Below are 15,843 nucleotides of genomic sequence, written 5' to 3' on the forward strand. Positions count from 1 at the left end.
AAATCAGGACATCTGATCACCCTAATTACCCCAACTTCACACACATGGGGCTACTGCACTGGAGTGTCTGGCACTACCCTGTTGGGGGGGGGGGGGCTGGGGCTGGTTAAAAGTGAGTGAGGAAGCTAGCGGCTGAGTTCACTGTGGCACAACCCCAGGCTCTGATTGGGTTAGGAGCTGCAGAGCCTCGCCCAGGCCACTAGAGGGTCGAGGAGCCTCCAAAGTGGAACGAGACTGACCCTGAGCCCAGGCCCATTCCAAGCTCCGCCCACAGGCAGGTGCAGCATGGGATTGAACGGATTTACCTCCTCTCCCGCTCATGGACTCGTCCCACGGGCACCGACTGCGACTCTAGCCAATAAGAAGCTAGCGCTTGGCAGCTCTGCTCGCTGATTGGGGAAACATATCTGCCAATCAATTAAGGCGGACGAATTGCGCGGCAAAGGTGGGGAATTGTCCCTCCTCCCGTCCCCCAGCGGTTTTCCCTCAGGACTTACACCGGCCCTGGGCTGTGTGGGGAAGATGGCGGCTTTGAGAGATGCTGAGGATGAGCTGGGAAGGTAACAGGCCCCGCTGTTGGGGCGCCGGCTGCCGCACTGGCCGTAGCGAGGGCGGGGCAGCTGTGGGGCGAGGAGGAGTTTTCGCATCCCCAGCCCCCCGCTGCCTGTCCCTGGGGCGCGGGAGCGCCTGTCACAGCGCGGAGCCTGGCGGCGGAGAGCTTGTCTCGGCGATGTAGTTAAGCGACCTCCCCGCCCGCCCCGGACTTGGGGGTCACCCGGGGGTGCGGAGGGGGCTGACAGCGATGTACTGAGGTCAGCCTAACTCCCAGAGGCACTTCCCGGGCTTGCCTCGCTGGCACCGAAATCGCGGCTGGCTTGTCACTCACGCTCTCGCTCGTTCCAGCGCAGGTCGGGGTACGGCCGTTTATGGGGTGCCCTGTTTTCTGATGACATAAGTAGATTTTTACTAGGATCGCGCGCGCCCGCACACACACCCTTGAACTCCAGTAGCTCACGATGTGAACCTCACAACTGATTTAGTGACTCTGATCCCAGTTTCTGGGTGCACGTGCGTAGAGGGTTATCCTGCATACTCCTTCTCTATGGCACTTGTAACACCAGCCCCTGCCGAGTTAGGGCACTTAAAGCATGTTCCTTTGTGATGGTAGAGCTCCTTGTATGCCCCCCCCCGCCCCCATCAGTCGTTTAATGTATTTATCCTCACCCCTGTGAGGTCGGGAAGCATTATCCCCACTTTACAGCTGGAGATCAGAGGTACAGAAGGACTATGGGTATGTCTGCATTGCAAAGACAAACCCACAGCTGGCCTGTGCCAGCTGACTCCAGCACCTGGGACTGGCAGGGTCCTAGAACTTGGGCTGCAGGCAGAGCCTGGAAGTTTAAAATGTCATTAAACAGCCCCTTCGCCTGATCACTGAGAGCCAGAGTCAGGGGGCATGGGCCAGCCGTGGATGTCTGATTGCAGCGTAGACATACCCTGGCCTAAAGGTACAGCTGTGTTGCAGGTAGAAGTGCAATTTCCAGCTCAGGTAGATATACATGCACTAGATTTGAGCAGGCTAACATGCTAAAAATATCAGTGGACTAGCTGCCTCAGTACAGACCTGTCCAAGACTTAGAGCAGCTAGCTTGTGCCACCACCTGCACTGTCATGGTGACATTGCTACTTTTAGCAAGCTGGTTTATGTACATCTATGCCAGCTGGAAATCACAGCTCTTGCTTCAGTGTAGGCATACCCTAAGTGACTTAGAATTATAGTGTTAGAATTATAGGGACTGCAGAGGTCATCTGGTCTTAACCCCCTGCCAAGATGTAGGATTTGTTCTCTAAATTGTATCTAAGACCACATAAAAAGTCTGTGGCAGAGCAGGGACTTGAAGCCACTTTTCCCAATTCCTAGCATCTTAGCCACTGGACCATCCATGGACCGGGGGTAGTCAGTTGTTTTTTTTTGTCTATGTCCAAATTTCTTTATCAAGTTGTAGTCAAGGTTCAGACTCCAGAGAAGAAAATAATAAACCTATAATGATAAGTAAATAAAAAGATATGTCCATTCAAAAATGTCTGCCGGTCCCGATTAGACCCATGGTCTGCCCATTGATTACCCCTGGTCTATTGTATGAGCCTTGGTGTAGGGACTCTCTCTCTTCTGGTTAATATCAAAAGTGTACTGAGTCACCAACTTTTTCCATAAAGATAAATATAGTAAATGCCTGTATTGTAGCAGGTCAAAATTGTCCCTGCCCGCAGGTATATGGGATCTTGGGGAGCAATTACCACACAGGTGGGGTGCCAATTAATTTCTTTATTAAAGGAAAAAGGAAGTGGTGGGAATTTAACAATAAAATACGATGGGATGGGGTGTATAGGGTGTTTACAATAGACAATGATGGGGGGGGTTTCTTATTGAACAGTGTAGGGAGTTCTAACAGTGGGGTACAGTAAGTGGGGTTCAGCACAATGGGATACAGTACAGTCAATAAGCAACTCAACTTTATATAGGAACAATTCTAGATACAGTGTGAAATGCAAAATGTACCAAAAAGAAATGCAAAATAAAATGGTAGCTTCTATATAAAATGGTTAACAATCTTAGATAGACTGTATTAAGTGGTTGGTGGCCTTATATACAATGTAACACAATGGTATTAATGTAAATACAAAGTATATCAGCAATATGGGTGATAAGTGAAATTATGCAATGTAGAAAATTACTGACTTAATTTGTGAGGCTGTGATAGCAAGAGTGTACCTAAAAGCTGGGTTAAGGAACAGGGGGGGGGGGGATGATTAGCAGCAACTGATGAGAGGAGAGTGCAGCTGGAAGCAGCGAGACACTTTGAAGCCCTGCAAGGTAAGGACAACGGGCTAGAGAGAGGTTTTAAGCACACGGGGGGGGAGATATGAGCGGGGGGAAAACAGACAAAGTTATACAGGGGGAGAAACAGCAAGGGGTTTGGGAAGTTCGGTGGCAGCAAGGAGTTGTAACAGAGAGACACGGAGAAGCACACGGGGGGGGGTGGAGTGGGGGAAAAACAGTCAGACAAAGTTATACAGAGGGAGAAGCAACAAAAACCTTATCTATCTTAACCAACAACTAGGCAAAACAACAAATATCACAATTCTAAGCAAAACTATAACAAGCAACTATAGGGAGCAACAGAACAGCAAACTATAACAAGGCAGGTGAAACTTACAAGCTTTACAATCTATACGGAGCAACAAAGAACAAGGCAGGTGAAACTTACAAGCTCTATAATCTTAACAAACTATAACTTATTAAACTAAAAAACAAAACCTATGGTGCACCTCATGCTATGGGGAAGTTACAGAGGGCAGAGTGGTATGTGCCCAGGGATGGTGGCTGCAGCAGTGGACACAGCTGCAAGCAGAGAGCCCCGAGGCAAAGCCCACAGGAGCAGAGCTTAGCAGCGGCACAAACTTATTTTTAGCAGCAAAGTGCCGCGGAGTTTAGGAGAGGTTTTAAGACACAGACCAAGGTTTAGCTTGAGTCTGTGTGCTGGGGAGACAGAGCCAGCAGCTAAAATAATAAAATAAAAGTATAGAGAGTTTCACAGAGGGATTCTTACCAGCCCCCAAGGAAGCAGCAGAGGCAAAAGCAGCAAGAACGTTGGAAGGCTAGATACGGTCTCAATAATCAGGAGATCTCTCAGGCAGCAATTCGTTCTTCGTGGGGGGGGGTTTTAAAAAACTGGGGTACGCTCAAAAATAACACGAGAGCGTAGAAAGGACCCCGCAGAACCCCTGGCTAATCAGACCAGGCAGCAATGCAAGAACCTTTCTGAGGTCTGATCAGAAAATGTCTGGTTTTAAGGGCAAACTTAGGCAGTCTCCCACCAGTACTTCTGATTGGCTCAGAGGCAGGGGAAAGAGAAAAAAAAAAACAGGTGAGCACAGAGACATGTCTGGGCAGAGTCCTGTGCAGTAGGTGACTCAAAAGCACATGAGGCCTATGACTCATGCCCAGGACCTTAAAAACACAATAGGCCTTGCAGCTGGACATTGTCTACCCTACACCGAGCCCAGGTTTAACAAGGTGATAACAGGACTAACCCTTTGAACAGGGCAGTGGTCCCACTTAGCACAAGTGGCCATCCCTTTGAGAAGGGCAATGGCTCTTGGTAAACAACTTTAAGGGGCCCTCCCTTTGAGAAGGGCAGTGGCCCTGGTAAACAACTTAACAGCCAGGGAGGGGAGGCCACAGGAGAACAAAAACAAAATGGAGTATGGGGACAGCTGTAAGAAACAAAATGGAATAGGGAGATAGCTGTAACAGACAAAAATATTCACAGAATTTATGTGAAGCATGTAAATAGAATTTTTTTAAAATTCTAAGTAATGTTTTTTTGGGGCAATCAGCTTTAAGTGTCATCCTTTCTTAATACAAGGGAGGAGAGTCTAAAGTAAAACCTTGTTACTTAAAATGTATTTGACTAGTTTGAGCAGTCTGGTTTAAATTATTTAAAATACTTCATAGTATACTAATAAAAGTATTGTAATGTATTTTTGTACAAGAGTAGTAAGTTCTTCGGAATAGACTCCGCTGCAGTCCTTTGATATTACATATTGACTGAGAGGCAAGACTGTGTTTGCGAGTAACTTTATGCTTGCAAGTAATCCCATTGACTTCTCAGGTGTGTAAAGTTCCTTGTGGGAGTTTTCAGGATTGGGGCTTTCTTTCTTTTGTACTGTGCTTTATAAGACATCTCCCTAGCTGACAATTAACAAAACATAAGCATCATAAATTAGTCTTCTTAATTCAAGGTGCATTCTTCATGACTGTCAAGTTGCCTTAAGATTGTACTGCACTTAATGTATACAATGTGCCCAATCCTGGTTTTGGCATTTATTTCAGTGGCAGTCAGGATCAGGGCTATTAACTAATATACCTAACCCTCATGAGGTGCCATTATTCCCATTTTGCATATGGCAAAACTGAAAAAGAGATGTGAAGTACTTGTCCAATGTCAATGACAGAATTGGGAATGGAATCCAATTCTCCTGACTCCAAGTCTAGTATCCTTTCCACTGAACCATGCTGCCTCCTAAATGAAGTATTTTACAGATGGGAACCTGAGACAGAGAGCTTAAGTGACTAGATGAAGATGTCATAGAATAGTTATGGCAGAGCTGGGAAATGAACCCAGATCCCCCAAGTCCCAGTCCAATAGCCTATTCACAGAACTATTCTGCCTTCTAAAGGGGGCTGTCAGATGTGGCAGAACACAGACTCATCTTCCAGTCATGCACCTTTAAGATTTTTCTTTGGTAACTACTAGTTCATTAACTGTGTCGAATATGTTGAGCAATATTGTTCCCATAAACACACTGAGCTGGGTGGAGTCTTATCTTAAATTGAGTCAAAAAATATTTAATTATATAAGTGCACAATCATATGCAATTTAGAATTATCCGGGAGTAGGGGGGATGGGAAGTTAATTCCCACTGAATACACTTTTAAATTAATATCTAAGAGGGTTTTTTTAAATGCAATAATATAAAAACACACTATGCCAGTGTTATATTTGCTAATGTTGCTCTGTGTATGTAGCTTGTTTATATTATATATCTGGTATAATATGTTAATTCAATTAATGAGAACTGGTTGCTTATATATGAATAAAAAAATCAGTCCATGTTTCTTTGGGGATGATGATGATGATGATCAGTAGGTTAGATTCAAAATAATTGCAGGCTTCTATGGGCACAATATTTAGTTATGTTTACCTGATAATTTTGAAAAACAGGACATAATATTTTTGAGAGCTCTGGTATTTGTAAACCCTAAATTATAATCTTTCCTATATTCCTAAGTAGTAGGATAACCATTCTGTTTAGTTATGGAGCATTTTTGTTTGGTTTTTTTAGCAGAAGTATAAAAGATAAGGCCAAGATCAGTTTAAGAAAATATGATGTTGGAAACAAATTCTCCCATTTGCCACTATCCAAAGCATCTGTTCTTATGCCTCTAATGGTTAAAGATGGAAAGCTGTATTTGCTATTTACTGTCAGATCAATGAAGGTATGTGAACCATAAGGTCAAAGTCAACTGCATAACATCAAAAGTAAAATGAGAAAGTGTGTTGCAAGATTGTGCTGTGTGAAAAGAAAAAGCAAAGGAAGGAAAGCACTCAGCTGATAGTCACATTTACCCATATTCTTATCCAAGTATTAGTCTCTATGTACAAATCTTAATTGTTGCTGCATGGTTTTAGAGTCTAGTCTTCACACGTGTATGCAACCAAAATATCCATACACACTCCTTTATTTGCACACGTAAACAGGTATTGATCATGTAAACAGTGATCACTGATATTTACTTTCCAGATACACAGCAATAATGTGGATGTTTCTGTAAAGTCTGATACCAGTTTCCTGGTCAGAATAAAGGGGACTATTGATCAGTTTCCTACAGAAGTTAATTAAAAAATTTTTTACCCGTGCAATAAAGTTTTTATCAATTTGATTCCTAAGTTTGCATCTAACATTACTTTCCCAGTCTCTTTCTTCACTTCTAGATGTGAGAGAACAAATCTACTTTCCTCTCCATTTTATGCCAGTGGTATCTCTCTCAAACTATTATTGTTACATATTGTACCTAGGTCTACTGTCCGTACTCTTTGAGTAATTTATCTGGCTGCATTTTCTGCTTCTGAGAGATGCAGCATCTCTTGAAAGATGCAATAATAATGTTCCTACTTAAAAATCTTGAGACACTGTAATAACTGAGCAGACACAGTGATGGTAAATGAGCTTTTTAACAAAGGCTATGATTGGTTCATAGAACTCTATTATTAAAGTGAAACTTCAAATAAATGTAGAGACATTACTTATTCAGAGGTATTTTTCCACTGTTGATTTTGGTTTTTACAGTGAATTCTGTACCTTGCATATTTAATTCTTTTGTTTGACCGTGCAAAAGTAACCATTTTAGTGACAGAGATTGAACAAGCTCTTTGGAACTATCTCTTACATGAGGGAGAGATGGCAAAAGGCCTTGAAATGTGGATATAAGTATTAAAGGCAAGTATACAATATAAAGCATGTATCAGAGAGGTAGCCGTGTTAGTCTGGATCTGTAAAAGCAGCAAAGAGTCCTGTGGCACCTCATAGACTAACAGACGTTTTGGAGCATGAGCTTTCGTGGGTGAATGCATCCGACGAAGTGAGTATTCACCCACGAAAGCTCATGCTCCAAAACGTCTGTTAGTCTGTAAGGTGCCACAGGACTCTTTGCTGCTAATATAAAGCGTGTGATGATAAAAGTAACTCATTACTATAAAAATACGTCGTCTTTTGTGTGATGCTGAAAGTGAGGAACCTAGATTGGGTAGATATAGACACCATGTTCAGATGTTGAGAAAGCTTCCTCGCACGGGTCTGACTGTGCATTTCTCTTCTCTCACCTGTAGAGCTCTTGTTCCAGTTCTCAGCCTTGTTGATTAAAAGAATCTACAATAAATTGGAGTAATTTTGTGGACACAAGGATTTAAGGTGAAATCAGAAAACTCATGATACTTAATAATACTCCTTTAATTTCCAGTTGAGAAGATCACCAGGGGAAGTGTGCTTTCCAGGAGGTAAAAGTGAGCCTATAGACAGAGATGAAATAGCCACAGCAGTGCGGGAAGCCAAGGAAGAAGTGGGACTCTATCCAGAGCAGGTGGAAGTCATCTGTAGGCTTGTACCTGGAATTGATAAAGTAAGGTGTACCCAAAAAAACCCAAAACAAATCTGAGTATTAGGAAACAAGCTGAAAATTGCATTTCAGTTCTATAAGCTTATCACTGACATTTCAAACCTGAAGCAATGAGTGACCTTTTACTTTGTAACAGGAATGCAGCCAGTATATTTCCTCTATTCTGGAGATGTTTTTTGAGGTGTAAATCAGTGTTAAGTTTTCAAGCTTTTGGCTGTAGCTATATCTCTCATGGGAACCATTTTCACATATTGGAGAAAAGATATAAAGTGCTACATTTTCAAAGCAAGTTTTTTCATATTTTTATTTATAGAAAATAATTCTCTTGTATTAATGCTTTAATTTTTGTTTTTGTATTTATATATTAGTCTCCTTACTGTTAGTATTATCCTGCCAGATAAGAAAATGAAAGTAGTACAGGTGTGAGCAAACTACCCGGCCCACGGGATTGTCTGCCATGGGCCCCGCGCCGCTCTCAGAAGCGGTCAGCACCATGTCCCTGCGGCCTACAGGTGGGGGGGCAGAGGGCTCCGTGCATTGCCCTTGCCTCCAGGCACTGTCTCCCGCAGCTCCCATTGGCTGGGAACAGGGAACAAAGGCCAATGGGAGCTTCAGGGGAGGTACCTGGAGGCGTGGCAAGGGCAGTACACGGGGAGCCCTCCACCCCCAGTCCCACAGAGGCCTCAGCGCTTCCTGGAGTGCTGCAGGGCCAGGGCCAGGGCAGGCATGCAGGGAGCCTGCCCTGGCCCTGGTATGCACCGCTGCCACCCCGGAGCTGCTTTAGGTAACAGCGCCAGGTGGGAGCCCGAACCCCACCTGCATCGCAGTTCCCTGCCCTGAGCCCCCTCGTACACCTTGCACCCAACTCCCTGCCCTGAGCTCCCTGCTGCACCCTGCTCCCCTGTGCATCCCAGTCCCCTGCCTTGAGCCCTCTGCAGCACCCCAACCCCCTGCCCTGAGCCACCTCCTGCAGTCCGCACCCCTCCTTCACCCCAACCACCTTCCCTGAGCCCCCTCATACACCCCACACCCTTCCTCTGCCCCAGTCCCTTGCCTTGAGCCCCTTCCTGCACACCGCACCCTCCTCCCAGCACCCGCACTCCCTCCTGCATCCCAACTGCTGGCCCCGGCCCTGCATACAGTTTTCCCACCCAGATGTGGCCCTTGGCCCAAAAAGTTTGCCCACCTCTAAAGTAGTATCTCCTAGGAGTACAGTGGAAACATGCAGTATCTAATATTTTGAAACTTGAAGTATTCAGGTAAAGGTAGCTTTAAAGCACCAAAATTCATAGAAAGGACAAATCTAGCTGTTATGACAGTTTTTTTAAGTATTGTCCTGCTAAGTGAATCATTCAGTATATCATTATTCATTAAAATAATTTGAAATATACATATACATTTGAGTATACCAAAAATGTTAACTTTTAATGCTCTCTGTTACAGCACTATCTACTTTTGTAGTGTCTCAGAGCCTGTTTTATTTTGAGAATTCTTAAGGGTGATATAAAATGATGTAATCAATTGGATAAAAATATATTTAGTTACTTGATGGATCTTGGTCTACAAACACCTTTATTTGTCTTATTTGCCTGTTACCTTGATATTTAAATACTCTATCCACATTAACATTTGAGTAACTGAGAGCAAATTGTGATCCTTGTGTTGGGAACAATGACATTTCCTTGCTGACTGTACAGGTGATGATGGTTGGCGTTCATTGTAGCAGTATGTGTCAGCTTTTCATATTTATAATCTGTATGAATAAGCTCTTTGTGAATGCTTTATAGTTTATCAGTGACCACTACTATATGGAATATCAGACTCTCACGTGTGTGATTGTTGCCCTGTATTGGTAGCAGCGTGCAGAGAATATAAACACTGATGTGTGTCCCAAATGAGCAAGATGCATAAGCACCTGCGTAAGTTGAAACATCTAAGTAGTTCCATTGATATCAATGCTAAAAAGTACATACATGCTTAGGTAGGTAATTGCTGAATTACAGTCTTTGTTTAATCCTGAGCTGATGGTGTAAAATTTGCAGATGAACTGAAGCTCAGCAGTTTCTCTTTGAAGTCTGGTCCTGAAGTTTTTTGCTGCAGGATGGCTACGTAAACAAAGACTGTGAATGGCTTGCCAACTACAAAAGCAGTTTCTCCTCCCTTGGTTTCACACTTCAACTGCTAGAACAGGGCCTCATCCTCTCTGACTGAACTAACCTCGTTATCTCTAGCCTGCTTCTTGCTTGCATATACATACGTGCCCCTAGAAATTTCCACTACATGCATCTGTGACGAAGTGGGTATTCACCCATGAAAGCTCATGCTCCAATACATCTGTTAGTCTATAAGGTGCCACAGGACTCTTTGCTGCTTTTACAGATCCAGACTAACACAACTACCCCTCTGATACTGTAGGTAGATTATTTCTAAAACATTTGAAAAATACAGGACTTTCTTTTTAAGTATTTCAAACAAGTTGATGTTTTTTCTTCCTTTCAGGTAGGTTCGTTGGTAACACCAGTTGTAGGATTTATAGAGGACACATTCCAGGCCAGACCTAATCCAGATGAAGTGAGTGATGTGTTTTTGGTGCCACTGAAGTACTTTATCGATCCATTAAAGTACATGACCTTGCCTTATAAAAGAGCGGATGGTGTTGCAAGTTGGCTGCACAGTTTTGTATATGATGACCCTGAGCGTAAAACATCACTTAGGATATGGGGACTTACTGCGCACTTTGCTGTATTTCTTGCTCTTGTAATTTTTGAAAAGAAACCTACATTTGACATTCAGTATGATCTTGACAACTTAATTTCATCCTCTGAGAAGAATTTCATGGAGGAGTATATGTCGCTATACAAGGGGAAAAGCAGCAAACTATGAGCTGTGGGACGGGCACACAGGTGTAAACAGTTGGTTTAAATTATTTTTCAAGCTTTACTATTTGGTTTTCTGAATCAGAAATTGTCTCGTTTTAATGTCTTCATTGGATTACAAAAAATAAAGTGCTAATAGATTAATCAGCCCTAAATAGACAAAGTTTTTGTATTTATTTTACATGTATTTAAAGGTTCATTATATTTTTCATGGTCTTTGTGGTAAAGGCCTTGGACTGGGACTCAGAAGACTGAGGTTCAGTTTCAGGCTCTGTCATGAATTTCCTCTGTGACCTCGGATAAGTTACTTACCCTCTGTGCTTCAGTTCCGCTCTGTAAAATGTGGATAAAATTATTCCCAACCTTTGTCTCTTTGATTTAGAATATAAACAGTTCAGCGTGTGTATCTTACTGTTTTGTACAGCACCTAGCATGATGGGGCTCTAATATTGATTGGGGTCCCTGGACACTATTGTAATAAGATGGCAGTGCTTGAATAACTTGTTTTTTTGTTTTAGTTTGTGGATATTGGAGCTTGTGCTCAGAATGACATTCCTCAAAACCTAGCAGTGACACTGAAATATTCTCCACGGTGTTCTCTTCTTCTGGAGAGATCGCCCTCTAGGGTTCAGTCGTTTTTTATCTCTACTGAAATAACTGATAAAGGTTCCAGGTAGTGCCAGATATAGTGCTGCTGGGTTTTGTGATGTTATAGCCTGTCTACTAGCAATTGGGCCGAGACCATATCAGTTCATTTCATGTACGCCAGTAAATAGTTGTCAGATGGCTAAAGCTTTTAAAGGCACTATTAAGTTAGGCTGGATTTGAACTTGCAGTTTAGAAGTAAATTTATCAATCTTCAGAGCCAGCTGATTTCCTCCAACATGCAGTGAGAGTTGAGGGCATTTAGGATCAAGCCCCCCTGTTTGCTAGCATAGTGCTAGATTTATGCTGAACAACATCTTCTAATATACTGGATGAGCATGTGATGTGGACAGCTGGCCTCTCTCCTGTACCAGAGTGTTTAGTCATGCCCTACTGAACAAAAATTGAGTAAGACCCCAGGTCTCTGCTGTCACGGCTCAGGGCAACTGCACCTGTGTTTCCCCTCAGTGGTTCAGCAAGGGCATCCGTTCTTAGCTTCCAGCTCCCCAGCCATTGCCTTTCTGACAGAAGGTCTCTACCTTCTGACAGTAGTATTTCCAGACTGCATGGTTCCCTGCCTTCACTGTGTTTCCCAGCCCAGACAGGTTGCCCAAGGATGCTTCCTTGCTTTCTTCCCAGTGATAACACAGTGACTGTCTACAATTATAAATTACCACTCAGCGCTTCCTAGGCAAGCCTACTTTATTTTTAGGGTGAAAAGCATTAAAGAGAAAACATTAGAAACAATAAAATAACCATATGCATGCTAATAAGTTTACCAGAATTAACCCTAGCCCTAACATGGCTTCTGGTAGGTTCAGTCCTTCCAACTCTACCCTAAGGATTTTGTTCATCTAGACCATGGGCCCTGTCTATTTACTGGGTCAGGAAGAAGCCAATGAGCCATTTGTCTCTTAGTCCCTGGAGAAACCGGTTTGAATTGGCGTATCATACCTTTCTGGGGATGGTTTCTTTAGAGATGTTGCAAAAGCTGAGTGAGTTTGTCTAGTCATCCCATGTTCTCCTATTTACCCTTCCATAGAAGTGAATATAATTCCACAATAACACACACAGTCATAGAGTTAGAAGGGACTGCAAAGATCATCTGGGCTAACCCCCTGCCAAGATGCAAGATTTGTTGTGTCTAAATCATCTATGACAGATGGCTAATCCAGTCTCCTTTTGAAAACCTCCAGCGAAGGAGGTCCCACAACCTCCCAAGGCAGTCTTGTTCCATCGTCTTACTGTTCTTACAGTTAGGAAGCTTTCCCCTGAGATTTAAATTAAATCTGCTGTGCTGTAGTTTGAACCCATTGCTTCTTGTCCTGCCCTCCCTCTGTGGCAAAAGAGAGAAACTTTATCCATCTTTTTTGTGGCAGCCTTTCAGGTATCCGAAGATGGTTATCATATACTCCCTCCTTAATTGCCTTGTTTCCAAACTAAACATACCCAGTTCCTTTTAAATAGATTTAAATCTGAGTCAGGTTCTCAGGTGTTGCAAATCAGTGTAGCTTCATTTAAGTCAATGGAGCCATGTCTGTTTACAACCATTGAGGGTCTGGCCTGTCTTTCTATATCCATCTGTCCACAATTTCCAAGGAGTTAAACAAGGTTGCACATTACTCTTACAATGCTGTAGTATATAAATCATAGTTCAATAGAAAGTACCCTCTCCGTGGAGACTTCTCTGTTGAAGGTGAATTTGATAAGAATAAATCATTCTGGTGTGATTAAAGTAGGAGGGCAGTCTGTTTGGTGATGACTTGAAATATGTTTAATTTAGCTTTGAGTCAGAAATCCATCATGTAAATGAGAACTAATGATTTGAGTGGTATCAAAACACATGCAATGTTTGGACACCACCTAAATTTTGTTTATAGTTATATTACAGTAGCATTCACAGGCCCAGTCAGGATCAGAGACCTGTTAGGCTATATGCTGTACAAATACATATGAAGATACTCTCTGGCCCCCAAATCTTATAAACTTAAGAATTCTGGAGAGCTCTGCACATGGGTTACAAAGGCACAAATGTAGTTTTAGGTATGCTATGTTATACTTGGCAGCTACTCAGCCTGCACCCAAATTTTTGTAAACCCTAAATATTTTATTTGCCTATTAAACATTAAAGTTCTTCTGTTTGTTAAGCAGGATAAACAGCTGGCTCACAATTTCTTATTGAACTTCCTTGTGATTCCTGATGCTATGTTGCATTTGGCGATCATGCTGGTATACACAGATGTTTTAGTCACCATGGAGCACTGTCAATCAGATCTACAGCTGATGTAAATCAGCACAGCTCCACTGCTGTCAAGGGTTCTTTCCCTATTTTCTTTTCCCCATCAAAAAAGAGGCACAACAAGTTCCAGTTTCATTCAAAGCATGAAGCCTTCTTTGTTCCAAGGCCTAAGGTATTTCTATGCCTCTCCAGGAGAATCATCAAATAAATGCCAACTACTTTGGGGGACTGTGACCTGGGCTGGATTTGAACCAGTAACCTTCTAATCCCATTGTCCAATCCCCTGAGTTATCCTATCTTCCCTCTTGAAAAATCTTTTTTGAGTATTCTTCTTCTAGCATTTATCCTCAGTTGTGTGCTTTTTAAAGCAGGAAAAAATATTGAACATTAAATATTTTCCTTTAATAAAAAAAAAAAGATGCATACACTTAACTGGAGGTATGCCATTCTTACTCCCTGTGCATGCTCTCTGTGTTAGTCTTACATGGTGAAGCACTGGGATCCAGATTCAAGAAAGCATTCCTATTCAAAACAAAAGCATATAAGCATGTGCTTAAAATTAAGCACTGCTTAAGTCCCATTGAAGCCATTGGTACTGAAGCACACCTGCTTTCCTGAGTCAGGAACTAGAAAGGTACTCTGTAGCATCTTAAAGTATTTCCCTATCTCATAAACCACAAAGTAGATGTGCTTCCAGATCTAACAGGAGTGAAATTCATCTCAGTGCAGCTGTTCTGCCCAAGGTCCTGTGCACCAAGGGAGGCCCACTTAGACCCCATGTTAAAATTTAAACAAGGCATTCAGCAGAACGTGGGCCTTCTGCACTGGCATACGTTTCACAGAGAGGAAGCTCCTGCTTCCAAGAAGTTAATAGCAAAACTAATAGGAAGAGACCCTCTGGGTCTAAAGTGTTCTAAGTCTCTTTTGATGGTACAGTCCAGTGCAGTCTATAGATGAGTTAGTAACATCCCAATATATAACGAGTTTGTTTGACCTTTCATTTCTGTCTTTTATGTGCCCATCTCATCTTGGATCTGTTTGCTATTGTTAAGTCTATAACAGTAATTTTTTTTGACAGATAAATGTACAGTAGCTAAAGTTTGGAAAACATGAAAATGGATATTCTGAATTCAATAAAAGGCCATTTGTGACAAGTGATAGCAGAGTGAATGTTGTCTCACTTCTTTATGTGGCACTTAACCCTCCCCCTGGAGTATCCATAACAGCTTTCTGCTTAGTAATTTGCCTTCCTTTTTTTTTCTTTTTTGTCCATCCTCTCTCCTCAGTGTTTTGACTTTTATGGAGAAATACTACATTCACTGTGTGAAGCTTGCTGTCAACTAAGGCTTTTTTCTAGCTGTGACCTAAACATCAATTCAGCTCCACTCTCCAAAGGTTCATAATCCCCAAAGTAATAGACACAGCCACATACTCAGTACTGTAGGTTGCTGTGTATGTATTCTCAGAAGACTTTCCTGAATAGTCCAGGCCAAATTTTCAGCCAGCCTCAAACTAGCTTTTACATTTGAGTGTGCGAGATTTGCACAAACACCAAATTTCATAGGGCACAAGGCAGTTAGTTGTACAGTTGTCTCATTTTAACACTCATGCCCCTAAGGGTGCACAGGTGTCAGATTTCTGAGGGCAAACTAGTAAGTGCATTAATTTGCACCCACCTTGTGTGTCTGATATCCTGGGACTAACACAGCTACACCAACACTTCAAACAACAATGGAAGATACTTAATTTGCCAGTGTAATTTACTATTATTTATTAAACTAGCACCCAGAGGCCCATGCTGAGATTGGATCCGATTCTACTTGGCAGTGTACAAACATATAGAGAAAATCTGGGCTGAAAAGAGCTTAGTCTAAATGGAAAAGAAGACAAAATGTGGGAGAAGTGAAGTATTATTCTCATTTTTCAGATGGGAAATTGAGAGAGAGAGAGGTTGAATGGCTTGCCCAAGGCAATGCAAGAAGCCCCTGGCAGAACTACAAATTAAACCCAGATTTTTTGACTCAGTTCAGTGTTTTAACCACAATGTCCTTCTTTCCTTAAAGGGGCAAACTTAGAGGCTACTCATGACAGGGACCTATAAATCCATAATTTGTATGTTTAAAAAAAATTCAGACAATGATTAAACAAGAGTCAAGAGTCAAATCCTCCTGCAAACCAAAAGGCATTGAGTCTGTTAAGCAATTGGATCCCTTCTGATGGTTCCCGGGTTCTGCGTGAGTTCCAGGATCTGCAGAATCCAACTACAAGATTGAGGGCCTTTGACCTTGCTTACAGACTTCATGATCAGGCACCACTACATTAGCATTATTTAAGATCATATT

General features: G+C 42.5%; 1 protein-coding gene across 4 annotated transcripts; it reads left to right on the plus strand.

Annotated features, from left to right (window-relative positions):
• The first annotated feature begins 485 nt into the window (after positions 1 to 485).
• On the plus strand, positions 486 to 14,659 carry NUDT7 (nudix hydrolase 7). 4 transcript variants are annotated; one of them, XM_032768111.2, is made up of 4 exons: positions 486 to 560; positions 5,911 to 6,064; positions 7,586 to 7,744; positions 10,241 to 14,659. In XM_032768111.2, exons 1-4 carry the CDS (start codon positions 523 to 525, stop codon positions 10,622 to 10,624), a joined length of 735 nt encoding a protein of 244 aa, XP_032624002.1. In that variant the 5' UTR covers positions 486 to 522; the 3' UTR covers positions 10,625 to 14,659. The 4 variants fall into 4 exon arrangements, with proteins under 4 accessions (XP_032624002.1, XP_032624004.1, XP_074929713.1 ...); XM_032768113.2 differs by having other exon boundaries at positions 5,914 to 6,064; XM_075073612.1 differs by lacking the exon at positions 486 to 560 and adding an exon at positions 5,123 to 5,310.
• Positions 14,660 to 15,843: the final 1,184 nt, after the last annotated feature.

This window comes from Chelonoidis abingdonii, chromosome 19 (assembly GCF_003597395.2).
Source record: "Chelonoidis abingdonii isolate Lonesome George chromosome 19, CheloAbing_2.0, whole genome shotgun sequence".
NCBI lineage: Eukaryota > Metazoa > Chordata > Testudines > Testudinidae > Chelonoidis > Chelonoidis abingdonii.